The sequence below is a fragment of the Bremia lactucae genome, linkage group LG5 (genome assembly GCF_004359215.1).
Source record: "Bremia lactucae strain SF5 linkage group LG5, whole genome shotgun sequence".
Lineage (NCBI taxonomy): Eukaryota > Oomycota > Peronosporomycetes > Peronosporales > Peronosporaceae > Bremia > Bremia lactucae.
In genome coordinates, this window is record NC_090614.1 from 4,265,497 (window position 1) to 4,290,578 (window position 25,082).

The 25,082-nt window shown below is 47.1% G+C and overlaps 13 protein-coding genes across 13 annotated transcripts; 9 read left to right on the forward strand and 4 right to left on the reverse strand.

The window, feature by feature from the left end:
* Positions 1 to 1,998: 1,998 nt before the first annotated feature.
* CCR75_001771 (uncharacterized protein) lies at positions 1,999 to 2,856 on the forward strand (the record flags this gene model as incomplete). Its single annotated transcript, XM_067959872.1, has 1 exon — positions 1,999 to 2,856. The coding sequence occupies one exon, from the start codon at positions 1,999 to 2,001 to the stop codon at positions 2,854 to 2,856; it is 858 nt and encodes a 285-aa protein (XP_067821330.1).
* Positions 2,857 to 3,873: 1,017 nt separating this feature from the next.
* CCR75_001772 (uncharacterized protein) lies at positions 3,874 to 5,640 on the forward strand (the record flags this gene model as incomplete). Its single annotated transcript, XM_067959873.1, has 4 exons — positions 3,874 to 3,933; positions 4,003 to 4,141; positions 4,214 to 4,336; positions 4,404 to 5,640. The coding sequence occupies 4 exons, from the start codon at positions 3,874 to 3,876 to the stop codon at positions 5,453 to 5,455; spliced, it is 1,374 nt and encodes a 457-aa protein (XP_067821327.1). The 3' UTR covers positions 5,456 to 5,640.
* Positions 5,641 to 6,455: 815 nt separating this feature from the next.
* Positions 6,456 to 8,133, reverse strand: CCR75_001773 (uncharacterized protein). Its single transcript, XM_067959874.1, has 3 exons — positions 7,579 to 8,133; positions 7,024 to 7,508; positions 6,456 to 6,967 (listed from the first exon to the last, which is right to left on the reverse strand). The coding sequence occupies exons 1-3, from the start codon at positions 7,988 to 7,990 to the stop codon at positions 6,752 to 6,754; spliced, it is 1,113 nt and encodes a 370-aa protein (XP_067821328.1). The 5' UTR covers positions 7,991 to 8,133; the 3' UTR covers positions 6,456 to 6,751.
* A 475-nt stretch (positions 8,134 to 8,608) lies between these two features.
* CCR75_001774 (uncharacterized protein) lies at positions 8,609 to 10,126 on the reverse strand. Its single transcript, XM_067959875.1, has 3 exons — positions 9,869 to 10,126; positions 9,671 to 9,800; positions 8,609 to 9,603 (listed from the first exon to the last, which is right to left on the reverse strand). The coding sequence occupies exons 1-3, from the start codon at positions 9,897 to 9,899 to the stop codon at positions 8,853 to 8,855; spliced, it is 912 nt and encodes a 303-aa protein (XP_067821333.1). The 5' UTR covers positions 9,900 to 10,126; the 3' UTR covers positions 8,609 to 8,852.
* A 1,246-nt stretch (positions 10,127 to 11,372) lies between these two features.
* On the reverse strand, positions 11,373 to 13,895 carry CCR75_001775 (uncharacterized protein; the record flags this gene model as incomplete). The annotated part of the gene is made up of 2 exons (XM_067959876.1): positions 11,373 to 12,665; positions 12,722 to 13,895. The coding sequence occupies 2 exons, from the start codon at positions 13,893 to 13,895 to the stop codon at positions 12,538 to 12,540; spliced, it is 1,302 nt and encodes a 433-aa protein (XP_067821334.1). The 3' UTR covers positions 11,373 to 12,537.
* CCR75_001776 (uncharacterized protein) lies at positions 11,386 to 12,339 on the forward strand (the record flags this gene model as incomplete). The annotated part of the gene is made up of 1 exon (XM_067959877.1): positions 11,386 to 12,339. One exon carries the CDS (start codon positions 11,386 to 11,388, stop codon positions 12,337 to 12,339), a length of 954 nt encoding a protein of 317 aa, XP_067821331.1.
* Positions 13,896 to 14,022: 127 nt separating the features above from the next.
* Positions 14,023 to 15,981, forward strand: CCR75_001777 (uncharacterized protein; the record flags this gene model as incomplete). Its single annotated transcript, XM_067959878.1, has 1 exon — positions 14,023 to 15,981. One exon carries the CDS (start codon positions 14,023 to 14,025, stop codon positions 15,979 to 15,981), a length of 1,959 nt encoding a protein of 652 aa, XP_067821332.1.
* Positions 15,982 to 16,285: 304 nt separating this feature from the next.
* Positions 16,286 to 16,923, reverse strand: CCR75_001778 (uncharacterized protein; the record flags this gene model as incomplete). Its single annotated transcript, XM_067959879.1, has 2 exons — positions 16,286 to 16,824; positions 16,893 to 16,923. 2 exons carry the CDS (start codon positions 16,921 to 16,923, stop codon positions 16,286 to 16,288), a joined length of 570 nt encoding a protein of 189 aa, XP_067821335.1.
* Positions 16,924 to 17,531: 608 nt separating this feature from the next.
* CCR75_001779 (uncharacterized protein) lies at positions 17,532 to 19,301 on the forward strand (the record flags this gene model as incomplete). Its single annotated transcript, XM_067959880.1, has 1 exon — positions 17,532 to 19,301. The coding sequence occupies one exon, from the start codon at positions 17,532 to 17,534 to the stop codon at positions 19,299 to 19,301; it is 1,770 nt and encodes a 589-aa protein (XP_067821336.1).
* Positions 19,302 to 20,198: 897 nt separating this feature from the next.
* Positions 20,199 to 20,450, forward strand: CCR75_001780 (uncharacterized protein; the record flags this gene model as incomplete). The annotated part of the gene is made up of 1 exon (XM_067959881.1): positions 20,199 to 20,450. One exon carries the CDS (start codon positions 20,199 to 20,201, stop codon positions 20,448 to 20,450), a length of 252 nt encoding a protein of 83 aa, XP_067821082.1.
* A 235-nt stretch (positions 20,451 to 20,685) lies between these two features.
* Positions 20,686 to 21,304, forward strand: CCR75_001781 (uncharacterized protein; the record flags this gene model as incomplete). Its single annotated transcript, XM_067959882.1, has 3 exons — positions 20,686 to 20,797; positions 20,856 to 20,981; positions 21,060 to 21,304. 3 exons carry the CDS (start codon positions 20,686 to 20,688, stop codon positions 21,302 to 21,304), a joined length of 483 nt encoding a protein of 160 aa, XP_067821081.1.
* Positions 21,305 to 22,343: 1,039 nt separating this feature from the next.
* Positions 22,344 to 22,733, forward strand: CCR75_001782 (uncharacterized protein; the record flags this gene model as incomplete). The annotated part of the gene is made up of 1 exon (XM_067959883.1): positions 22,344 to 22,733. The coding sequence occupies one exon, from the start codon at positions 22,344 to 22,346 to the stop codon at positions 22,731 to 22,733; it is 390 nt and encodes a 129-aa protein (XP_067821080.1).
* Positions 22,734 to 23,688: 955 nt separating this feature from the next.
* Positions 23,689 to 24,867, forward strand: CCR75_001783 (uncharacterized protein; the record flags this gene model as incomplete). The annotated part of the gene is made up of 1 exon (XM_067959884.1): positions 23,689 to 24,867. One exon carries the CDS (start codon positions 23,689 to 23,691, stop codon positions 24,865 to 24,867), a length of 1,179 nt encoding a protein of 392 aa, XP_067821079.1.
* Positions 24,868 to 25,082: the final 215 nt, after the last annotated feature.

The following is a 25,082-nucleotide window of genomic DNA, read 5'->3' on the forward strand; positions in this document are numbered from 1 at the left end:
GCAGAACTCATGCGTCTCGCACGCTGGTTCTTGCCATCGCCCTTTGGGAAGGGAGTCCTCTTGCTGGGCATTTTTGCCCCAGCAGGGACCCTGGCATAGCAGCGAGCCATCATATGGCCGCGCTTGCCGCATTTAAAACAGACCACGTCTGCATTGCCCAACTCCATAGGAGTGGCATCTGTCCTCTCGGCCGACGGCTTATACCAAGCTGTCGCCGAGGCACTGTTGTAGGATTGCTCCTCAACTAAGGCAATTTGGATTGCCTCTTCCATCGTCGACGGCACCTTTCTGAAAAGGGCCTGTCGCGATGGGCCATGCCGTAGTCCGTTCATAAACGTGGGCACCTTAATGTGCTCCGGAATCGGACCTACGGTTATGGATGCGGACAGCGAGCGCATCTCTTGCACATACTCTTGCAGAGATCGCTTCGCCTGTCGCGCCCCAAAGAAGCGCGCCTGAAGCAACACTTCGTTGTTCGGCGGCTGGTACATGGCGCGAATCTTATCCTTAAAGATCGCCCATGAGGGGAACGCTTTTCTGTCCGCCATAAGCGCCGAGTAAGCCCACTCTGAGGCCTTACCGCGCAGATGCGACATAGCGTACGACACCATCCGGCTGTCGTCCTCGATGAGCTGGGCGACACCACATTGCTCCACGGCTAAAAGCCAGTGGACAATCGTGTGCGCCGCAGTTCCATCGAACTTGGGCGGGTCCATCCGAATGGGCCTCGGCTGATGCGGCCGGGCAGAGAGCATCTCAACAGTCCTGTTGAGAGCCTCGCTCCGAGCCTGCTCATGCCTCAGCTCATCCTGAGTCTGAGTGACGGACTCCGCCGCAGCATGGCTCTGTGCCTCGGACGCGGCCCTCCGCTGTCCGAGCACAAATGCCTCAAACTGCTCCAACTGAGCAACATGTTGCTCAGGAGGACTACCCAGGAGCCTGGCCAGGGCTTGTTCACCAAGTCCCTGCGCCATTAGCCCTGCCACCTCCCGATGATGTTCGGAGAGGTGGGGAAAATGAGCCCAATCAATGTTGAGGCTCATCCTCACGTACACACGCAGAGATGCGGGTCGTGGGAAGGATTTCAAGTGCTACCAAGTGTAGGCGGGCACGTCGTAATGCGGCCACGCTCTACTTAGCACACACCCTAGCACAGCGAGGAAGCGGTTTGCACCTGCTTCTCTTGCGTGCAGTGAGGTAGTTGTGGTGGGCGCGCAAGCGACCTCACCCAACACACTAAGAACTCTGGTGAAGTGACGTCACGGGAGCGGTAATCCGTCTCCTCGTGCGCACTTACCAAGTAGGTAGTAAATTTCAGACTGATTTATATTTAATAGAATTAAATACAAATACCTATTTTTACCAATTAAAATGATATCTCTATAGATATCATTTAATATGTATTGCGAGCGTATCTTTATAGATACCTCGCGTAACTGATGACGCTAGCCGTCATCATGGATGACGCTGGGCGTCATCCCTCCTAATGTGAATGCACCCATGTGCATCACATCCACAAGGGTTGGTCACAAATGTGCACCAAACCCGAGTGTTGGGTCTAATTACTATAATTTAGTAATTGACCATCCCCTTAAGTACCAAATGTACTTAATGAGGACTGTGTAACATTAGGGCAACTTTAGCCCGTTACATTATGGGTGCACTAGTAATTCGTCTTTGTGAGCGTATTTGACCTTTTCAATTCGCTCGATTATTTTGGCGTTAGCTTATACGAGGTGCCTGGAAATACTTACAATAATGCAATGCGATACAGGGCGCCAGTAAGGCCAAATCAAGGATGTCAATCAAACAACTAGCAGTTTTATTTAAACGTCGAAACTCAACTGATCGGCTGATCAAATTAGAAGCTTCTTGCTAGGCAATCCCACGGAAAAATGTTACAGATTTTGTACTTGAATATTCCTTCACCTACACATGTCACAGGTTCTTGCAAAAAAGATTATAACTAACCAATTTGCCTTTAAAAAAAAAACTGACATGAGCAAGACTGAGGGCTTTATCCAGGCCGGCAACCTCTTCCGCAAGCGCTTAGGACTGCTGGCGAAGCTAACGGGCGGAAAAGATCTTGTGTACGTTGAGGCTAACGATAAGCAAAAGCGCGTGACAGTCTTCGAGTCCGAGAACAAAAAGACGTCGCCTTTGGCTGCGGTGGACTTGGCTTCGGATGCTACTGTTGAATTCGATGCCTCTATGATGTACGGCATCAAGCTCGCAAACCCGAAAAGTACCGAGATCTTTTCAGCCGTAAGCAAAGAGAAACAGGAGGAGTGGCTAAACTCGTTTATCAACGCGGGAGCAAAGTACCGTGAGATGTTTAATATAGACGACATTGCGAAGATCAAGTCGTTTTACGAGCTCAAAGACTTTGATATGGCTGGTAATGAAGTGCCCATGAGCCAGTATAAAGGAAAAGTCGTACTTGCAGTGAACGTATCGAGCAAGTGCGGCCTAACCCCCAAGAATTACCCCGAGTTGCAGCAGTTGTACGCAAAGCACAAGGACGAGGGCTTCGAAGTGTTGGCGTTTCCATGCAACCAGTTTGCTGCGCAGGAGCCTGGCACGCACGAAGAGATCATGTCGTTTGTGAAGCAATATAATGTAACGTTTCCATTCTTTGAGAAGCACGACGTCAACGGTGCGGCGGCTCGACCAGTTTTTTCATACTTGAAGACAAACCTCCCGGGCTCGTTTGGGGACTTTGTGAAGTGGAATTTTACCAAGTTTTTGGTCGACCGCAATGGCCAGCCATACAAGCGTTTTGCTCCTAAGGACCAACCGATGTCAATGGAGGAAGACATTAAGACGTTATTGGCACAGAAAAGTACGGATAAGTGATGGAGGAGCTCCCTTATCAGCAATTTTAAATAATTGCAATACATTCTAATGACCATTAATGTGAATTTTTGAGATGAATAAATGCTCTAGGGTTTCAATACTGGTGCTGCACTAAGGAGCGATTAAATAGCGAATTTAAGTTCTGATGCTTAATTTTAATTACAGTTTCGTAGTTTTATCGTCATATTCCGGATTGAAACTCGTGAGCGAATACTAACCACAATTTACCGTGCTCTCGACAGCTTCTGCTCAATATTTGTGGCTGGATTTAGGCGTGGTATAGACAGAGCAGGCGAACATGGTAATGTATAAATGTTGAATCGGAGGCATGCATTCTGCACGGGAACGCATAATTTAATAGATCAGCAAGCTGGTGTTCTATAGTGAATCAGGGTTTGTAATGGAAACGTATAGGATGAATTTTTTTCGCAAGTAAGTACTTCGATCAGTAATTTGTTGACGTATGCCAAAGGAAAACCCGCACCGTTTATACCGAAAATGCTAACGCTATTTTAACAATTTTTGCAGGAGTAAACGTGCGAACAAAAATATTAAATGTGTGTGTTCAAGTAGAGGTCGCTAAATGTAGATTGCTTTATACATTCGAGCTGCAGTTTATGGTGGTACTGCAGACGAAAAAACATAACAGTCAGCCTTCTAATTTGAATTTCTGTTCACTTTTTACAAGTGATCGAGGAAAGGCATTATTTTTGATAAATCAAGTATCCTTATAGATCTAGAGAATGGCTCTTAAAAAAAGCTACTCCATTAATCAGCATTGCCTTAGCTCTCCGAATCAGGCTTTTCCTAATCCCCGGCAGGGATGCGTCGATAGAGACGTGGTACCTTTAGTGGATCCCGCAACTGCCGGCTGCCGGGCAAAAATCAATAGAAAAGAAATACATCACATCGGCATCCTTTAATCTTTGCGCTTCAAGAAAAAAGTTGATGATTAAAAACTGCTTTTTCTCGCAACGGCATATTAAAAGTGTGTTGTGCAGTCGTAGACGGCTCAAAATGGGTTGCTTCGATTTGGTCTTTTCTCTAGCCCACGCCAATTGGGATGTTCGATTGGCGGTATGTATACACTACCGCCCAGATTCTACTGCCCTTGCTTTCAGTATGCTTCGATCTGATTTCGTTTAGAGTAAAGTCGGCTGTGTTCGCCTTTTTTTTCCGCTCGAGTCCCACGACTCGGAAAGGCAATTGTGTGTGCTTGTCGGCAAGAAGAAGGCTTTGGAACACTTACAGCGGCATGCTTTCTATGCTGGTCCTTGCGCTCGACGTCCGAGGTACGAGTGACGCACGCAGGTGCAGCACCACGACGTGACTCACTTTATTATTGTGTCTGCTGCAGTGCCTGGTATTAAGACGCTCTATGAAACCATGTACTTGCATCGCAGCCGTGAAGCCGATGACTCGCGAACGACAGTCGTCTTCCCCGTCGATATGGAAATGAATACAATGCCTGTGCGCCAATGTACGTGTCTACGAACTTCTACTTTGGTATACCTCTGCTAAACGACGTATGTAAAATGGTTTTGAAGATCCCCTGTTTCCACACCCGCCGCTACTCGTCGCAGTTGGCACTTGTGACGCTATTTCACTGCGATGGCGTGGCTTAGAGACACTGGAGTGGCCAATTGAGCGCTTTATACTTGAGCGATATCCAAACAGCGATGACTTGCCAGTGTGGACGACATTACTGGACGACAAGCTGTTCGAACTCGTCGACGAGGACGTCAAGCCTAAACAGCAGTATATTTACCGCGTCCAGACGATTTCTCGCGCCAACGTCTCGAGTGCGTATGACTTTCAATGGGTGGAGTTACCAGAAAGAAAAAGTACGAGCTCCAGTGCGTCTTTCGTCAGCTCTTTGGATGCCGACGGCATTTCGTCGCTTGGGCTTCTCTTTGCGTGCTTCTTGACTGTTTATGGACTCATGCGAGCCAGTGTGATGGGTGCACAAGGAACTCAGTCACGGAAACATCGATTGAAGCGGATACGGAAGAGCACGTCTGAGGAAGTTGTTCCTGAAGGAGGCTTGAACTCGCTGGGACAAGGAGCGTCAGCTGTAATCCCTAGACACTTATCAACGTCGACATCTAGCTGGTCGCGGTCCATTGAGGCCGAACCTAGTCAACGTGGCAGCATTTTTGATACGACCACTACGCCAAGGAACCTCTCGACTCGTGCTCGAAGCAGCGTCGACACTGCTCAGACTCCTCTTGGCATGCTACGATTAACGTCGCGGTCCTTAAGTACGATGAATGAAAAAGCAACTGCTTGTCAGCACTGCCACAAACGCTTTCGACTCTTCCGGAAGCGATATCTCTGCGATATTTGCCACTCGGTCTCGCTGTGTCGAAAGTGCGGCTATCAAGCGTCCGTCGATAGCATTGCGAATGCACAAAGAGGCCTTTTAACGGACCCGGTCGAAAACCAAGGCAATCGCAGTCGACGTTCGTACTTTAGTCAGCAACAGCACAAGAAACTCAAGATTCGCACGATCTGTCGAGATTGCTGCGATGACATGTTTAGTCCCTCCACGCAAGCAACTGGACGACCACCTTATGTGTCGCATAAAAAAAATAGCTAAGAAACTTATTTGAGACCCTACGGCTGCTGACACAGGATACGAACGGATTGATTTCCGATGCGAGTATCTGTGTGGACATCACTCCTAATATTTTCTTCCTTAAAGCTTCTCCAGTACATCGCTTTGATAGTGTCCCGTGACGCACTAGAGGCGCAATGAAGTTGCTGCACCGCTACTGCCGCGAATGTGGCATCCATTTACCCTTTTGCACCTTGGCTTCATTATGGAAGTGAAAGCTGCAAATCCTGCAGTGCGGAAGTGCAACGTTGCGGACTGAAGGCAAGTTGCCTTTGCTGAAATAATAATAGCAGTAAAAGGAAAACTTGCATAAATGGACCAGTTCCATCCACGGTAAATCTATGGATTTAATAACAAAGTTTGGCGTTGTATGCACAGCATCATTTTGCTTTGTACGTAGTAGTAAAATAGTCTTTAATTTGCTAATTATGATATATATTAAAATCTCTTGACTTGACACACATTTTTAATGACCTTTACAAAGCCAGAGATCACGGGCACGATCCCCAACTCGATGAACTTGGCCATCACGGCCTTGTTCCGGAAGAAATCCTCCTCTCCACGGGCATAGAGCGCCGACGGGCGCTGCACAGCCGACGACGCGGACGCCCGTATCTGAGTCGAGAGACTCAGATCGAGGTCGTAGATAAAGTAGAATGTGCGGGACGCGAGCGCGAATTGCAGCATTCGGCAGTACTCGCGCACAACCTGCTTCTCGCGAGTACTCGTGCTTAAAGAAGTTTTAAGGCATGGAAATGCTGACGGGCAGCAATAGATCTGTTCGCTGTTGGGACCCGATCCGACCACGCGCGAGTCCCTCACGACCGCCAAGTACGGCACGCTTAAAATATATCTTTTTAGTAATGATCACAGAAGGAGCGTGTCCACGCCGTAGACTGCGTGGATAGTTTAAGAGCGATCAAGGCAAAACGTACATGCCGCTCTCGGCGAAGAAAGACCCGAAATATTCATGTAGTCTTGTCACCATGCCTTCTGTCTGGATCTTACAACTCTTGCCTATGCTTATGGTTCAACGAAGTGTCTCCAAGAAGCTGTGTCACGTGCAATTGTATATTCTGGTGCGGTCTGTATCGCCTTGGTTCTTTGTAACATGACACTCTATAAAGTCGCACGAACACCATTAAAATGGTCATTTACTTTCTATCGCTCAAATTTTATTTCTGGGCCAAGTTTTTCATTTACGCACGGGTAGCTATGCAAGGCTTCCTCAGTGCGTACTTATTTAAGATACCGTTGCACTTTGTGCAATTCTTTTACTTAATCAATTGCCGGAGTGATTTCAAAAAAGCTACTTGCAAGCTGTGCGTTATTATTGTACTTCCATCTCAAACACAAACAAAAGGTGTCTGGATCCTTCACGTGCACAAACGTCTTCATCACAAGCGGGTCGTCGGTATCGGCTGAACCATCCTTTAAACGACTAAACACCCGATCCTTGCAACCTGCATCGAATGCCTTCACCAAGATCTCAACCTATACCAATCGTCAGTTCTATTTACTCGCTGTACAAGTGTGCACTCTCAACATACCTTTCGTCTATCGCCAATTGATGGATGATCTTCAATCGTTCCGGGAAGCATGTTGACAATGGGAAATTCAATGCTCAAACCATCAAACCAACCGTGCATTTCGCGAGAAAGTGCGAGTCGGTTGTTTACGTCACGATCGTACTTGCCATATTCTCTTTGGTGGTCTCTGTTGTCCTTTCTCGACACCAAATGACAGCTTTCGGCTTTCCCATATGGTTTAAAAAACTTTTCGTGTTCAATTCGCTGATAACGAAATTCGTCCGTGGATAAGTCCAATATCGAAACACTTGTTGTCAACGATGAAATGGTATTTTCTCGAGATTTCGAATCGTTTGGGTTATAGTCGTGGTAGATAATGCGCTTGAGATCGACAGAAACAGCGCGAGTTTGCGCAAGATGTGTTTCAATTTGATGGCCTGTTAACGGAGACCCTAGCGTATGCGGTCCATTAAGCAAGCCTGTTTCAAACTTCAGGGCGTCACTTTCTGTAAACATCGTAAAACCGCTAATGATAACCTTTGCAACGAATTGACACACGCAAAAAAAAACACGTACCTACTTTGAACAAGACATGGAAGCACAAATTCTTGTCTTCATACCAGAACGCGACATTCTTATCGCCGATGCGGCGCGCAGGATCGTAGTATCCAGTGCGGGATGATGCCATCCAGAACAATTTGCTGCGAATTCCTTTCGTGGCAAGCGCGTCATCAACGCATCCAGTGAGAAGCCACAAAACAACTTGTGGCGGTACTGGCTCCGAAGGGACAACCATCACGTGAACCGGACCTTTACCAGCAGCTTCTTCTTCAGCACTGACTTGACCCAATTGACCGCAAGCCAGCCCAATGTTTTGCAGCTTCAAGTGTGAAAACGATAACTTGTTAAGGCCAGTGGTGTCCACCACACTGCTCAGAACTTCAGCTTCCGTCACCCACGGACCGCGGCCCTCGTCTTTCTTCCCCATAAAGAGCTGCAGCTCGTCTGCGTCACACGTTATTTTGTTCGGCTTTTCCTTCTTGATCTCCTTCTTCAGGTGTCCAATCGTCGCCCCCGCATCGATATCCACTGGAAATGCGCCTCCCGCGGCATCTGCAATCGCACAGAACAGTGTGACCATTTTTCTTATCGAGTCAAAGCATTTTGAAATGAGAAAGACGAAAACAGAAATCTTTAATTTAACCAGAATTGGTGTGACACATTTATTGTCGAAATTGATACAAATGATAATCCTTCTTGTTGCCGTTTCAAACGAAATTCATTTTGAAACTTTTCATAAAAAGAAATTTCATCAGATACGTTTTTTAGGAACAATATTTTTTGTCATCGAGCTACAGTGTTAGCTAGTGTAGCTATCGACCCAAGAATGTTGCTATCGACCCAAGAATGTTGCGTAGGTCCAAATTTTCTTTGCCGAAAATTACGGCTTTTGAAGTCGGGCCTATGTGCCAAAGCTACGAGAAGTCCAGGATGCCTGATGAGCTGCTCAGACTTGCGTTTTGCAAAGTGTAAATGCCCCAGAAGTTTGGCCAGAGCCTTGCAATTTATACCGATACCGAATATTCTATCCCAACAACGAAACGCAGAAAAGAAAAAACAATTTATATATATTGCTTTTAATGCTACGTATCCATCTCATAATAATGATAATCCCTTGCAGTCGGAATTTAGCCCGCGGTCATGCTCTCCAATCCCTCGCGGTTCAAGCATTCACAATAATTGCGCCCTGCTTGAAAGTTCTTGTCCACGTAGCAACACATAATTCACTCGCTTCAATGCCCTTTGCATGTAAATTCCCGGTGGGTTGATCTGTCGTCGACCGTCCCACCTCAAGCCCGTATTTTGGGCCCGAGGATCGGTACATGACTCAGGAAAAAGTACGTCACTCCACGCACCGCTCCAAACGTCGACGACGACGCGTGCTTCACCTGCGAACTTGTAAACTCAGCCACACCAATCACCGCGCCAACTGCCGCGCCCGATGTCGACAGCACTTTGTTCGTCGTGTAAGTCGTGGCATTGACTGCAGTACTGCCAGTCTTGTGCACCACATTCGACACTGCACGAACCGCTTTGTTCTTGGTATTAACCGCAAAGAGTTGTCCTTGATACAGCTTGGTAAACGCCATTGAAATAGTCGCATCCACTTTACTGTCGACCGAGCCAAGAACCGGCACCATCAACGATTGGTCGACATCCGCTAGTGTCTTGCCCGTTACTGTTGCCAGCACCGTATTGACTGTAGCTTCGCCCAACCGCGCAAATGGCTTCACCAACACAAAGCTCGTTGCGTAGTCATACACATTCTTGGTCGTCGTGTAGTAGTACGACGCACGCATAAACCAAGGGCGATGCGTACTTGCAGCTGCGACAATGCCTTCCTGCGTCGATGACTTATAGTCAACATCCATCACGAGACGAATCGTGTGAGGATCCGAAGTAGCGCCATACGTAAACGTCATCTGATTCTTCGACGCAAATTCCCGTAGCGATTGTTTCTCCGAAACCAACGGCGTCTCTCTTCCTTCCTCGAACACTTCAATGTGGACATTCGCCGAATCCGCCATCGAGCTTACATCACTAATGCAATCCAATTAATGCCATTAGGACTACAAGAACATCGCAATTTCCAACTCTATCAACGTACAACTTCCACGTGTCGCCAATTTTAGATCCCACCGACACGAATTGGGTTTGTCGTTTGTCGTTGCCTACAGCGAGCTGAACACTCAGCTTTTCGTCCAACCTCTTGTTATCATCAGCCTCCAGTCGCTGAACTGCAGTCAACCAATCAAACAGCAAACGTCAGTCTACAAGAGGCACCACTCAAATCTGGGATACGCACCTTGTACGGTCAGTGGTTTTGACACCACCATCTTGTCCTGGTCCCTCGAAGGCTTTGCGCTTTGGCGGCCAATTTGGAAATGAATTGGGAGTGTGGCCTGAGCAAAAATGCAGCCATTTCAAAACTCTCCCGTTGCCTGCACGCCCTCTCGCCCATCCGGGATGGGTACTTTACGATAAAAGTTCTTTCAAATGTTGCGATATTTCCTTTTGAAGTTTGTAGAAGACAGATGGAAGCAGGTTGACCTCGCAGCTGCATAAAGTGTATGGTGTCGCACTAATAACGGCTGAGAAATTTGGGGGCGGACTTGGTGAATCTCTTAACTTTTTTTGCCGACTTCTGTTCACAGAATAATGACGTATAGCTCGTCATTTGGACATTTCATGACCAATATTCGAGTCATTAGATTAATTAGTGGGTCCGTTACTTCAACTTAAAAAGATCATTCCCGTGTAGGTTGCAGTACGTGTACTGGACATCATGACCCGTAGATATGGCGGCGTAACTTTTTGTTATCTACAGTTAAAACTGCGCCGATGGATAATTATGGCCAGTGCAAGCTTTCAATAGACTGTCAGCTTCTTGCCGTCTTCGGATTCACTCGCGCAGACTGGCGCTGGTCACGTGCCTATTTTAGAGGTCATGTGAAGGCGCTCATATACAGTAAGTAGAGAAGAATGCTGGCGCAAATCACTGCGCTGAATCGAAGTCAGAAGCGATGGAGTGGGCTGTGCTACCTCCTCTTGCGTTTTGTAGACACTCGTATTTCTATTTGGTTAGCTACTTGCATTAAACTATTCGGTTGCACTGCTTCTTCGCCCCAAATTATCAACAAAATTTCTGCTGCAGCTTGCTTCCATTTTCCACTTAAACAATTTCTGACCTTAATTGTGGCATCGAGTCGATAAGTAGTGGGGCCTACATACAAATCTTGTAAGCACAAATTAGAACATTTCTCCAAAAAATATGTGCTCAAGCAAAATTCTATGAAAAATAGTGCCGTTAACGTAGATTTGATTCCGTGTCGACCGTTATCTTCACTTCAATCTGCACATGATAATCACGGCACTGCAACGGGGCATCTTGAGTAGAGAGAAACTGCTTGCCCGGTTTAATTTGCAACCGCTGCAGCAAAGTTTTAAGTTTCAACCCACACTGGCTGTCAGAAAATTTGGATCCACTAATCGTTGCAAGTGGTCGGCAGCCGCCTAAATCATCATTATCGTGGGCGCTCTATTTACACTCTAGTACTCTTTAAAAAAGCTGCTGTTGCGTCGATAATAGCTCTGTCGTCAAGATCACACTGTATAGGGCCAGTGGTGTCGCCTGACTCTGTGCCGATGCTTCCAGTTCGAATGATGTCCGAGGCGCATCACCCATTCAGTCCCCAAGAAGAAAAAATCAGATCGTCGCGCGCCGCCAGATTTGCATCGTTCTAGATTTACTCTCTGCCTCAAAATGTAAAACTAAACTTTCATTTCTCAATTTTTGGAATTCCGCGCGCACAACTCATCAACATGCTGACGTCCGGGACACTAACGATCAAGATCCAAAGCATTGAGGCCAAATTTGGCGAGGCCCATTTTAATGACAAGAATCTGGCCGTACGCATCGCCGTGGGAACGGCCGAGCACACAACCAAGTTTCAGAAGCATAATGTGCGCATTGACGAGAGCGCGACGCTGCGGGTGCACGACGCGAAGGCGGACGCCACACTCACGATTGAATTGCTGCAAGAAAAGGGCAAAAAGCCCATTGTGAGTGCCCGCAAGAAGCTGGCCGCATTCCAGAGCCACCAGCCGCATCGACAACTGACGTTTACGTTTGGGGCCAAGCAGACGCCAAGTATGGCACAGCTTGTGTACAGCACCGACTGGCAGTCGAGCGAGACCAAATTGACTACATTCGAGACGCATCGTCCGTGGTTTATGCGGGTGGGGTACTATTATGACACCACGAAGAATGTCTACCGGTACACGACGAGTTTCCGCGTCGTGGCACCGTTTGCTCGCTTTGGCGAGAACACAGCGAATACCGTGGTCGAAAAGGTCAGTGGGAAATCACTGCATGAGATTGACGAGGCGTGGGTGGGCCCTGGTATTAATGCTCTGGACGATAAGGTGGATGCCACGCTTACTTCCGTGGTCGAGACGCTGTATTCGGGCCAGCAGTACGCGCTACAGAAGAAAAACGAGGCTGTTGACGTCGCTTCTAACGTTGTTAAAAAGACGGGGGAGAAAGTCTCGGGTGCTGTAGGGGCTACCGTCGACACGGCTACGAATGTCAAGGACTATACGACGGAGAAGGTCGTCTTGGCTACCTCTACGGTTTATGGCACTGTCGCTAGCGTGGCGGACTACACGAAGACGCAGGTGGTCCACGCGTCTTCGTCTACGTATGGCACGATCAAGGGCGTCACCGTCACAGCGCTCAGTTACGTTCCCGTGATTGGTCACAAGGTCGCGGTTTGACTGTATTGCTATTTTTGTATATAATCGAAAAAAGGTGAGAACAAAGTTATAAACATTTTTCATTCTTGAATTTGTTATTCCTATTTTCTGAGTTGCTACGAGGAATAAATTGAACGAACCGCTTATGAATTACAGAAGGAAATCTATTATTTTTATGGATTAATTAAAATATGAGAGATTGTTTACAAGACTGGACTTTTACTTGGACATGTATTTCTCATTTGCACCCAAGATCTTCTTGTTCCACTCGCCAATCCGAGCCTTTTTCTTTTTCAGACCATCTTCGAGCGCATCTAACGCCTTGTCTTCGTCATAAACTACGAGACCTACAGTCGCAGCACAGTTAGTAAAGCTAACATCTATACGCTAACAGAATACGCACCTATATTTGAAGCGACATTCCGAAATTCATCAAACGCCGTGGGCGCAACGTGAACGGGCGACAACTTACAATTCTTGTCACTTGCCGAAATCGTGAATAGCTGCAAAAAGGGATTTTTCTTATACGACACAGCAAGCATCTCGTTTTCTGTGAATAGCAACTCGCAAGGCTCGCCCGCAAGCAGCGTCTTTACGTCTTCGCTAGAGATCTCTAGCTCCGATAAAGTAGAAACTTCGTTTGCAACAACGATACTGAAAAGCCGTAAAAATTCGTTATTCACAAGCACTGCAACAATATTTGTCTTCGGACAAATTGCAAGTGACACATTAATTAGACTCTTCGCAGCCAAGCGGCCAGTGTTGTCGTTATCAGCATTGATATCCAGCGGGTCTAGCGATACCTCAACATTAGAGAGCAGTACTTCCGATGCAAGCAACGTGCCTGTGCTCATTTGCCACAGTTTTAACGTGTTGTCCATGGACGTCGACACCACCAGCGCTGGTGTCACTATACTACATGCGATTTTAGTGACACTCGCTGCGTGTCCCAAGCAATAGCTTTCGATAATCGCAGCATTGGGAAACCTGGACACGCGAAGCTTTTCATCACGATCCGCTGTCAGCAGCAGCGACGAGTGATAATTTACAGCGATGTCGGTGATCATGGATGTGGTGTGGCCCAGCAATGTCTTTAAATCGCGGCTAATATCGGGAAACGGCATGGCCACGGCCTCGCCGGTCTTTTGACCTACAATGATGACGTACTTGATCTCTTTATTCGAAAGCTTTACATGTCCAACTGTCATGCACGTAGCACTACGAGGCACTGAGCGGGACGCCTTAAGCACCAAACTTTTCGTCTCTAGATTCAATTCGTAGTGCACTAGTCGTCGCTCATCCACAATTAAAAGAAGTGCCAAGATTGCAGATCCTTGCGGACAGAATAGCTCAGCAGCTGTGATACGATTAGCAGGTGGTTTTCGCTCTGTAGCTTTCGTCTTAACGTCGTCATCATCTTCAGCAGCTTTGGCTTCGCCATCCTTCTCTTGCAAGACCTCAGATTGCAATAGCGTTTGGGTAGCCAAGTCGGAAGATGGCAACACAAATACTGTCGAGTTTCGAATTGTCACTACCACACCCTTTGCAGTTAATACAAATACACCTATCGCCACCATCGCGAAAATGGCTGGTTTAAGCAATGCTGCCACATGGCTACATTAAGTGCACATTATGTATCGTTGTTTTTCATGGTAGGAGGTCATAATGACATTCCCTCGGCTCTAATCATTGCTTAGTGTGTGTATGCTGTCGTCTAGGCTACGCTATGCAGCCTCAACGCGCGCAGTATGTATCGCTCGATCGCTAAGCTCTTTCCGCACCCACTCTTGTGGCGAGCTTCGTCATGACTCGCACGAAGGCCAATGCGTGACGCTGAGCGGTTGGGTGGATGCCATTCGTCCGTTTGGTCCCATTTCGTTCCTTTCGTTGCGAGACCGCTACGGTGTCACACAACTTGTGCTGGAGAAAGACTTTTTAAAAACAGCAAATGAAGTCGTAAAAAACCTTCGACCCGAATCCGTCATCCAGGCTTCAGGCGTTGTTCGGACTCGTCCACCCAACATGCGCAATGATAAGATGGCTACGGGCAGCATCGAAGTCGTAGTAGACAGTATTATCGAACTTAATACGTGCACAAACTTGCCGCTTCAAGTTGCCATGGGTTCAGAAGTAGCAAATGAAGACACGCGGTTGCGCTATCGGTACCTTGACCTCCGTCGCTCTGCGCTGCAGCATAACCTCGCCGTACGATCCCAAGTCTCATTAGCTGCTCGAGCGCTGCTCTGTTCGGAAGGTTTTCTCGAAATTGAGACGCCTACGCTTTTCAAAAGCACTCCTGAAGGTGCGCGAGAGTTCTTAGTACCCACGCGCACGGCAGGGCAATTCTACGCTTTGACGCAAAGTCCACAGCAGTACAAGCAACTGTTAATGGTAGGAGGATTAGACAAGTATTTTCAGTTTGCAAGATGCTACCGTGACGAAGGTGGCCGTGCCGATCGGCAGCCAGAATTCACGCAAGTTGATATCGAGCTCTCTTTTGTGACGCAAAACGATGTCATGGCACTAGTCGAGCGTTTGATTCAAAAGGTGTGGAAAGCTGCGGGCAAAGAACTTCCCGACAGTCCGTTTCAACGCATGCCTTTTAAGGAAGTAATGCATCGCTATGGTGTTGACAAACCGGATACTCGGTACAAAATGGAGCTACAAGACGTGGACTCGTTGCTTCAGAACTGCGAGTTTCCACCATTTCAAACGGCCCTTGTTCATGCAAATGAAAAGCCTTTTCGTCCATGCCGTGTAGTTCGTGCGATTAATGCCAAGTCGCTGGCGTGTGGGGGGTTTTCACGCAAAGACATGGAAGAACTGCGTCAAATGGCGCAATCTCTCTCCAAGACAACCAGCGTGTTTGTAGTCACGATTGAAGCGGACAAACATTGGAAATCGTCACTTGCCTCGAAATTATCAAAGGTGGAAATTGAATTACTTAATACGCGTTTAAAAGCAGAAAAGGATGATGTATTGATCTTTGCAACGGGTTCGTACCACCATGTTAATGAAGTGCTAGGGCGCTTACGAATTTATGCGGCTCAATTGCTCTATGCAAAGGGTTTTCTACAAAAAGAACTCGATCCATTCAATTTTCATCATCTCTGGGTGGTAGATTTCCCACTATTTGAAAGCAATGACGACAATAGCGATGGAATGTCACTATCGGCCACGCATCATCCATTTACTGCGCCAAATTCGGATGATATTGTCACTTTGAAAGAGATTTTAGCTTCTGCAGACAGCGATAACAAGAGGTTACTGAAAGACCCTGTCATTGTACAGAAGCTGCTGAAGATGACTGCTCAGCACTATGATATTGTCTGTAATGGCTGGGAACTCGGTGGAGGCTCTATTCGTATTCATCAGGCCAAACTGCAACAAGCTGTATTCAAACACGTGCTGGAACTGTCGTCGATACAGCAAAAAAGCTTTCAGCACTTGCTGGATGCTTTAAGTCATGGGGCTCCTCCCCACGGTGGAATCGCGTTGGGCGTAGACCGCCTTGTCGCGATTCTTTGTGGTGAACGGAGTATTCGGGACGTCATTGCGTTCCCGAAATCGTCGACGGGTAATGAACTAATGACGAATGCACCCGGGCCTGTGCATCCGGAACTTCTTCAAGAGTACCACATTCACGTCCAAGAAAAGGAGTAGATTTACAAGGTAGATTGTAATACACGAGATAACTATTTAAAAATCGCTTAAATTTTGCTCTTTTAACATAATAAAAGAGCTGTATGTATTGGCTCTTAGATATCTGATCATCAATGTGGTCATTTTAAGCAACATTAATTCGTTATTTTGTCAAATGCTGCAATCAATATTCACGCTTAAATAAGCTCAATAAAACGATGCTACTTTTATTTCGACTTATAGTAGCAAGCTGCAAGACACTTCTACCCGTTTTCAGACTTATGTCGTAGCATGTGGCATTTTTTTTTTTTTCCTCAAGAAGGACTCACTTCGTTACATTCGCTTTCGTTAGCGACTCGACACGAACCGGGCCCGCCCTCGAGCGCACTAGGTATCGATTTAAATACATGACTTCGCACTTGTTATTCGTCGTAATTTCTTTGCACAGTGTCTCCCATACTTTGTTCTTCTTCATTTGAATGGCAGTCACGGGATCATGCACGTCTTCGCCACTGGCATACACACGTTCACCAATTTCGGCCTTGGGACACGGTTCCAGCAGCTCAATTTTGCCCTTATCATTCGAAACTATCAAGATAGCGCCCGTGGAACCCATGCGCGCCACCTTAACCATCTTCAGATTGCAAAGCACTACAACTTTGCGACCAATTAGCTCTTCCTCGGCAAGAAATGGCCGGTGTTCCATGGCCATCTCGAGCTCTTTGCCCTTGCCAATGTCAACCTTTTCAATGTAGTGGCGTTCAGAATGAGGATGCGGTGTCACGTCAGTGATCTTGCCCACTCGCAAGTCCAACTGGGAGAAAACGATTGGAGAGCTGTAAACGTCCGACTTGACTATGGTGCCTGCGATACTTTAAAAGGCGTGAAATTGCAAATTGAAAAATGAAAACAAAGACAACCACTTCAACTACGTTCCCAGAGCTTTCCACCAATCGGAGCCATTTTAAGTTGATGTTTCATACTACAGGATGATGATAACATGGCTTCATACTATGAGGCGTCAAAATCTTTGACCAAATATTTGGCCTTTGAAATGCACGTCGAAAGAAAAACTTTGGCTTTGCTGAGCTTTGCAGTCTATACATGCGTGTGTTTTTTCTGGTGTTTCAATTCGGAACAGCGCTTGTCTCGCTATTGCGAGTCTACACGCAACAAAAATGATTCAGTGAGATCGAGCAAGCACAGCATTCAGTCGAGTGTACTCGTCGCTGCTACGGACTCGTGGGAGAACATGCGCCATTTCTTTATAACGGTCGTCGCTAGTACCTAAAGGTTCGTTCTACGTCGTAATCGGATCTGAATTATTATTGAATTATTGCAATATTGCGCCTGGCCTGGTCGCAATCGATATGATTAGACGGTTGGTTTCATGCAGCGTTTGATCTAGTGATAGCCGAATGATCACTTGTCCAGGAAGGCATCACCTCAGCTGTAAGGGGAACGTTGACTAGTCTATTTTTAAAATATCCATCATTTAAGTTGCAAATCAAACTGATCCTTTAAAGTTGCTCAGCAGTTGCTGTACGCTAGCGTCGCAACCATCCCTAGAAATGCTGTCCCGTTGGCTTCCTGCTGCCCCGCGTACCCTCCGGAATTCCCAATTGTCCGCTTTTTCTCTAAGAGCAGTGCAGCACCCGTACAATGCCTTGCGTCAATATTCGTCTCCATCCAACGCTGGTGGTGGTGTTCCTGGCGACTTTGTGTGCCATCTCCGAGACGTTGGCGTGACCATTCCAGGTGGCAAGCGTCTTTTCGAGCACGTGAGCCTTGGCTTCTTGCGTGGCGCCAAGATTGGTCTATTAGGACCAAATGGAAGTGGCAAGTCTACGCTTCTTAAGGTCATTGCTGGTGTGCGGCAGGACTTTGATGGCGAGCGTTGGATCAAAGACGGGCTGAAAGTAGGTTATTTGCCACAAGAGCCACACCTGGATCCACACAAGAACGTGTACGAAAACATCATGGATGGCATGAAAGAGAGTGAGATGTTATTAAGTCAATTTGACCAAGTTTCAATGGCCATGGGCGAGCCCGAGGCGGATTTCGATGCCCTTTTAGAAGAACAATCGCAGCTCCAAGATCGGATTGAGCAATTCAATTGCTGGGATTCAAGTCATGAAGTTGCCAAAGCCATGGCCGCGTTGCGAGTCCCTGCAGCTGAAGCAAACGTCGAAGTATTGTCCGGTGGCGAACGACGTCGCGTAGCACTCTGTCGTTTACTCCTTGAAAAGCCCGACTTGCTCTTACTCGATGAGCCCACGAATCACTTGGACGCCGAGTCGGTGCATTGGCTCGAGGATTATCTGCAAAAGTATCGCGGTACAGTGCTGTCAATCACCCACGATCGGTATTTCCTCGACAACGTTGCCGGGTGGGTCTTGGAGCTCGATCGAGGCGAAACGTATGCGTACGAAGGCAATTACAGGCAATGGCTCACGCAACGTCGCAATCGATTTAATATGCAGCGCAAGAGCGATTCGATTCGGGCCAAGCAAATTGCTTCCGAGATTGCGTGGTCACGAGACCATCAAGGGAGTAAGAAAGCAACGAAAGCACGCGTTCGGAAGCTCCAAGAGATGGAATCCAGTGGCTCTCAAGCGTCGTTGCGTGTCGAAGAAGGACAGATTGTAGTCCCGTCGGGCAGTCGTTTAGGCAACAAAGTAATTCAAGTGCACAATTTGCGCAAACAGCTCGACAATGGACGTGTGTTGTTTAAGAAGCTCTCGTTTGAGATCCCGCGGCATGCGATTGTGGGGATTGTGGGTGGAAATGGGATGGGAAAGAGTACACTTTTGAATATTATTGCTGGAATCGAGGCACCGGATGAAGGAAGCGTGGAGCTCGGCAAGTCGGTGAGTCTTGGCTTTGTGAGTCAAAGCCGCGAGGAATTGAGGTGCCGTCGAACCGTGTATGAAGAGATTTCCGGCGACAATGAATTTGTCGAAATTGGCGGAGATCGAATTAATACGCGTGCGTACATTGCGAGTTTTAATCTCCGAGGACCCATGCAAGAGAAACAAGTAAGTCGTCTTAGTGGCGGGGAACGCAATCGCGTGCACTTGGCCAAGATGCTGCTCGGTGGCCACAATGTCGTGATGCTCGATGAACCAACGAATGATTTGGACGTGGACACTTTGCGTTCGCTTGAAAACGCACTCACGACGTTCGATGGCGTGTCGCTCGTGATTTCCCACGACCGGTGGTTCCTCGATCGCATATGCTCGCACATTATTGCGTTTGAGGGGAATGGCCAAGTGGGGTTTTATGACGCGAATTACACCGAATACGAACGGCAGCGAAAACAACAATTTGCTTCCGATTAACTAAAAAAGTGACGTTTTACAAAAGGTTTTAGCAACGGTTCGTTTTGCGTACTTAAACGCGAACAATGCTTTTTTTACATCTTTTCGCTTCGTTTTACGAGCTCGTCGAGTAATTCCTTTGTTGAAAGCGTTTCGAGGTCAAGAGCAGGCACGTCAAGCCAATTGACGGGGTGTTTTAGAATTTGTAGCGTCTTCTCTTCCCAGGATCCAGGAGCGGGGATGTTCATGTATTCCCAACGGGCTGTGAGTGGCAATGACATGAGAATTGACTCGACCCGTGACCCAGGGGTTAAAAGACCAAACTTCGTGCCACGGTCGTACATGATATTAAACTCGACGTACCGTCCTCGACGCATTTGTTGCCACTCTTTCTGCTGTGGTGTAAACGGCATGTCCTTGCGTTTGTTTAGTATCGGAACGTAGGCATCTAACATCGAGTTGGCACACTGCCGAATCAATTGAAAGTGCTCTTCTGACGTGTCCGTGAGGTCATCAAAGAAAAAGCCACCAATCCCACGACACTCTTGACGATGAGGAATGTAAAAGTACTTGTCGCACGCTTCTTTCCACGCAGGATAAAGGGATAAGTCGCGTTTGTCCAACTGCGTCTTGTACACAGCGTGGAAATGACGAGCATCGTCTTCAAAGAGATAACTCGGGGTCAAATCGGTCCCGCCTCCAAACCAGCCAATGGTTTTTGCTTTGCCTTGGGCGTCATTATAACCGGTTTCGACTTCAAAATACCGGTAATTCATATGAATCGTGGGGGCCATGGGATTGTGGGGATGCATGACGAGACTCACGCCGCAGGCATAGAATGGAAGCGCCACGCCTTCTTTTAGATCTTTGCCTCGCTGGGTCATTTCTTTAATAGCAGCAGGTGGGAGGGTCCCGTGAATGATCGAGACACCGACACCAGCCTTTTCAAACACGTTTCCATCCTGCAAGATACGACTTCGACCGCCTCCACCGTGGCCTTCGCGCTCCCACGAGTCCTCATGGAATGTTTTGCCGTCAATTGCTTCAATACCAGCACAGATCTCGTCCTGGACACGCAAGATCAATGCCTCCATGCGCTTGGAGAGCGGTGCCTTGGTGTTAAATTCAATGCTATCCTTCGAGGCCCGATCTTCCGAAAGAGGCTCATAGAGGAATTCGGACGTCGGGATGAAACTTTTGCACCGGGACTTTTCCTGCTGCTTTGACACGTACGTGACGCCTAACGCCGCGGGCAGCGCCGCAACGAGCCACGGCCTTGGCTTCAACAAGTGGCTAAAATGACGCATCGAGGCCGCAAATGTCGGAGACTCTTTAGATGAAGGCTAGTTGGCTGAAATTATGAAGATTAAGTAAAAACTTTATAAATTTTCATTTTCTAATTAATATGGGAAAAATTGAAGATCGATTGGCCGAATTGGGCATTGAGTTGCCTGCTGCTGGCAGCCCGAAAGGGAATTACGTGAACGTCGTTCGCACGGGGAGCTATATCCACACTGGTATATGATTCTTGCAATACTGTCGACAAATGCTTACTGAAAGGGCGTATTTCCATAGCTGGCCACCTGCCCATGACTGCCGCGGGCGAGCTCATTACTGGCAAAGTCGGCAAGGACCTGACGACAAAGGAGGGATACATTGCCGCAAAGCAAGTCGTTTTCGCTCTGCTGGCTACACTTAAAAGTATGGTATTTGACTTTCACGATTCTGTCGAGTATAGAGAATCTAGCGACTAACGTCGACTGTCTGGCTGCTGAGCAGAAGAGCTAGGCGAGTTGGACCATATCAAGCGCATAGTTAAACTCACCGGCTTCGTCAACTGCATAGACACGTATACGGCTCAACCAGGTGTGATCAACGGTGCATCGGACACGCTGGCTACCATTTTCGGGGACAAAGGCAAGCACGCGCGATCCGCGGTCGGTACTAACGCTTTACCGCTTAACGTGGCGGTGGAAATTGAAGCCATTGTAGAAGTAGAAGATGCGGCGCCATCGCTTTCATAAGCTATTGAGAAGATGCTGCTCATTCTCGTGTAGTTGACCTAAAAAACGATTGATGCCTCATAAAATTGTTCGAGTTGAAATAATTTAAAGGGTTAGTGGTTTAAAGATTTGTATACTTAAAATCGACGGAATGTTGAATGCGGGGATGACTATTATTATCAAGACGACGAACAGAAACATAAGAATCATTTCTTACTCACATTGGACTAGTTATTTGCTGGAATATGGTTCTGTCTTTGCCTAAATAAACTTTCTTATGAGCAACTGTAATTGTAATTACAAGTAAATCTTAAGTAGATATATACTTTAACGCTAAGAAATGGTAGTAATTGGAGCCGGGGGGAGCTGCTTAATTTCATGTTAAAAACATATTTCATTTTTTACGTTAGCTTCCAATGAAAGCTTATAGAGCCTATCCAGACTTGCGCAGGGCGGACAGTGAGAAATATGCAAGTTTTGCTTGCCAATTCAGTTGACGTCCTGCAAGTTAGGAGAGAGATCTGAAAATCTTGTACATTAATACATTTACGGGCACTAAAACCATACATGTTTCATTTCACTGCCGTTGATGAATGTTGCACGCTGCTACTATTAAACAGTCGCGCTTCTATGTTGTCAACTCTAATGGACGGAAGTTGCCAGTGATTTTTTTTCCGTTAGTGAATCAAATTGCGATCACTTTTTAAAATTAAGATTATAGATGGCATACAAGATGCCGGACGACAATCTCAAACAGTGTGGGACAATTCTTAAATATGTTGTGTAGACCCAACGAAGAACTCCTTGACACGTCTTAAAAGAGGGTGATTTTTTATAACGGTCTCAATATATTTTGCGTTTCCTATCAGTTGTGACGTTTCAAAAAGAGAGCACACTTCTTACAATTTTGACATAAAAGTCGTCGTGGCACGACGAAGCCAATCGGGCAATCCATGGTCTCACCGGCGTTACGTCTGCGAAAGATTCTACATAATCACTACAATGACTCTCTAATCACTTTTCAACTTGAACCATCAGGCTCACGCAACTAAACCGAGCAATGGTCCTCACCGCACAGATCCCATTCAATACCTCGGTGGCCGACGCCAAGCAAGCTTGCCCGTCGCAGTGTCGCAACCATAGACTGATTGCCAATAATCAGACAATTCGTCGAGCTGATGCAAGGGCAATCCACCGCGTTCGACTTTGCTATCGCGACGAGGCTTACCGCCAGCGCGCGGAAGAGCGCACCAAAAACCTGATTGTGGACGCATCGTCACCCACAAATTCTAGCACCAGCGTGCTGCTGGCGAAGAAGGCACTCAAGTATCGAAAAGTCTACGATCGTATAACTAACGTCAATGTGAACGACCCGAAGTTTGACGTGTTTGAGTTTCTAGGCGTGGACTGGTGCAAGTCTACAACGACGAATTCATCTGGATATGTATGAGGTCGATGACAGCAAACTATAAATCGATGTCGTCGCGTGAAACATTGTTGAAGTGACGTTAATATCTCTTCGACCAGAATATTCCAACTTTTATTATTAATTTATATATTGATTTTCAAAATTCCATAATTTGTGTTTGCACAAATATTGGAAAACAAGGCCTAATACCATCCCAATTTAAACTTGTTTTTAGTAAATGGAGCTTTGTGAATTCGTGTTAGAAAATCGGAAGACGAAAATTTGTCTTCTTTTCGTCGCGATACGTTCATCCTTGCGAACTTGCGCATTGACTATCATATGTCCAGTCAGTCCTATTGATAGACCATGCTGTGACAATTCATTTCTTACAAATGCTATAGTTCGATGCCTTTCGAGATCTGCTTTGGCTACTTGTAGATGACCGGGCAGCACTGTTTCTACTTTTCAAATTTAAAATCTTTTTGCACGACCTCGCTCTACCTTGCGCGGCCATAGTTGCTGCATTACTCAGGCAGCTGACCATTATAGCTGTGTCATGCGAAGTATTCAAAACTTAACTATTTACAAGTTTTTAACTGCTGTTTGTGAGATTGATGACCATGAAGCCTTAAAATATTACCGGTAACTTTAATGTGCATGATTGCTTCACATGCCTAACTTAGAGAAATTAAAAAATGCACGCTCAATCCCTTTTTCTGAATCAAAACTCAACACGGTTTTTAAGAGATTTTTTCTTAAAAGACGTAAACGAGCTGCCAAAAAATAAATTGAAGAGAATTTTTAGTGTCACGACCAAAGCTCTATATCTTCGGAAGATAACCACAAATACGATGCTCGACGGTACTGCCTTGAAGTAGCCATATAGATAAGGTTACAGCTAAATTCTAGAATCTACCGACTGGTTGTATATCGGCGAACTTTATCTGATAATTCGCTTAACAGCGCAAGTCACCCTCGTAAAAAATCTGCCCCGGTGATGATCTTGGCGCGCGCATCTCGCAGCGTCTCGTGTGCCTCGAGACTCGTGTCTGCGAAGCGCCATTTTGCATCGAAGGCCAATTGCGTCAACTTGGCAGTGGTAGGCACGGGGCGCATGGGATGCATTCGCTTATCTGGAATGCAGAACGATCCTCGCGTCTCCATCGCTGCGATCATCGACCCGAATGCGAGCGCGAAGCAGTTGCAAGAAATGAGTCGACAGTATGGAACCGAGTGTTTGTCGACGCTTGCGGAAGCAGAAGACGCTCTTAACCGAAAGAACGAGACACTCGACGGCATTTGGATCTCGACGCCGACCCACACGCACTTGAGTCTGATTAACGAGTGCGCTGCGGGTGTGTTAGGCACCCAGCTCAAGGCGATTGGCATTGAAAAGCCTGTTGCGGCTCGGGTGGTTGAAATTGATGCGGCGTACCACGTTTGCCACACGAACGACATCAAGCTCTTTTGCTCGTTCCAGCGAAGATTTGATCCGAGCTATGAGGCGTTGCGAGTCCAGTGCGTGGACAAGAAGAGCATTGGGAAGCTCCAGTCAATCCACACAGTATTCCGCGACCATCCGTGTCCGTCGATGGAGTTCCTCAAGACTGGTGGGGATCCGTTCCACGACCTCGCAGTACACGACATTGACTACGTGTGTGACCTCGTAGGTGAGTACCCCACGAAGGTTTACGCGTACGGCACGAGCTTGTCCGCGGAGTTACGACAGCTCAACGTGATGGATAAGGCCAGTGTGTGGCTTGAATTCCCCACGACTGGCGTTGTATGCACCATGGATCTCAGTCGCAGTGCCGAGTATGGCTACGACCAGCGAATTGAGGTCTCGGGGGAACACGGCATGCTCCAAGTGCTAAATCCGAGCAAAACGGCCATGGTGCAGTCGATTACGGGTGGCATTACGGCCGACGCGCTGCTGCATTCGTTTCCAGAACGCTTCCGACAAGCGTATTTGCTTGAGCTCGACAGCTTCATCAACGTCGTGCAGGGCAAAGGAACTCCGCGCATTCACTGGCGAGCTTCGCGCATGAATACGATTATTGCTGAAGCTGCTCGGATCGCGGCAGTTGAGAAAAAGATCGTGAGTATCAAGTATCTAGAGAGCAAGCAAATTGCGCCGGATGGGGACCCGATCGTAGAATGTAAATACGAATTCTAAACGAGAAAGTGATTTCTTAATGCGTTATTATTTGACAACGTCAAAGGATCTTGAGAAACTACACACAACGTAGAGGTCACGGACGGACGACAATGCTACAAACGTGACGAAGTCACGCAGCACTAGACAAATGCAAGCTGGATCAAAAATAAAACTCGTGGAGTTACCACGTGTGTTTTTTATGGCGTGTAAGTTCACCTCGGCATTATTGTTGT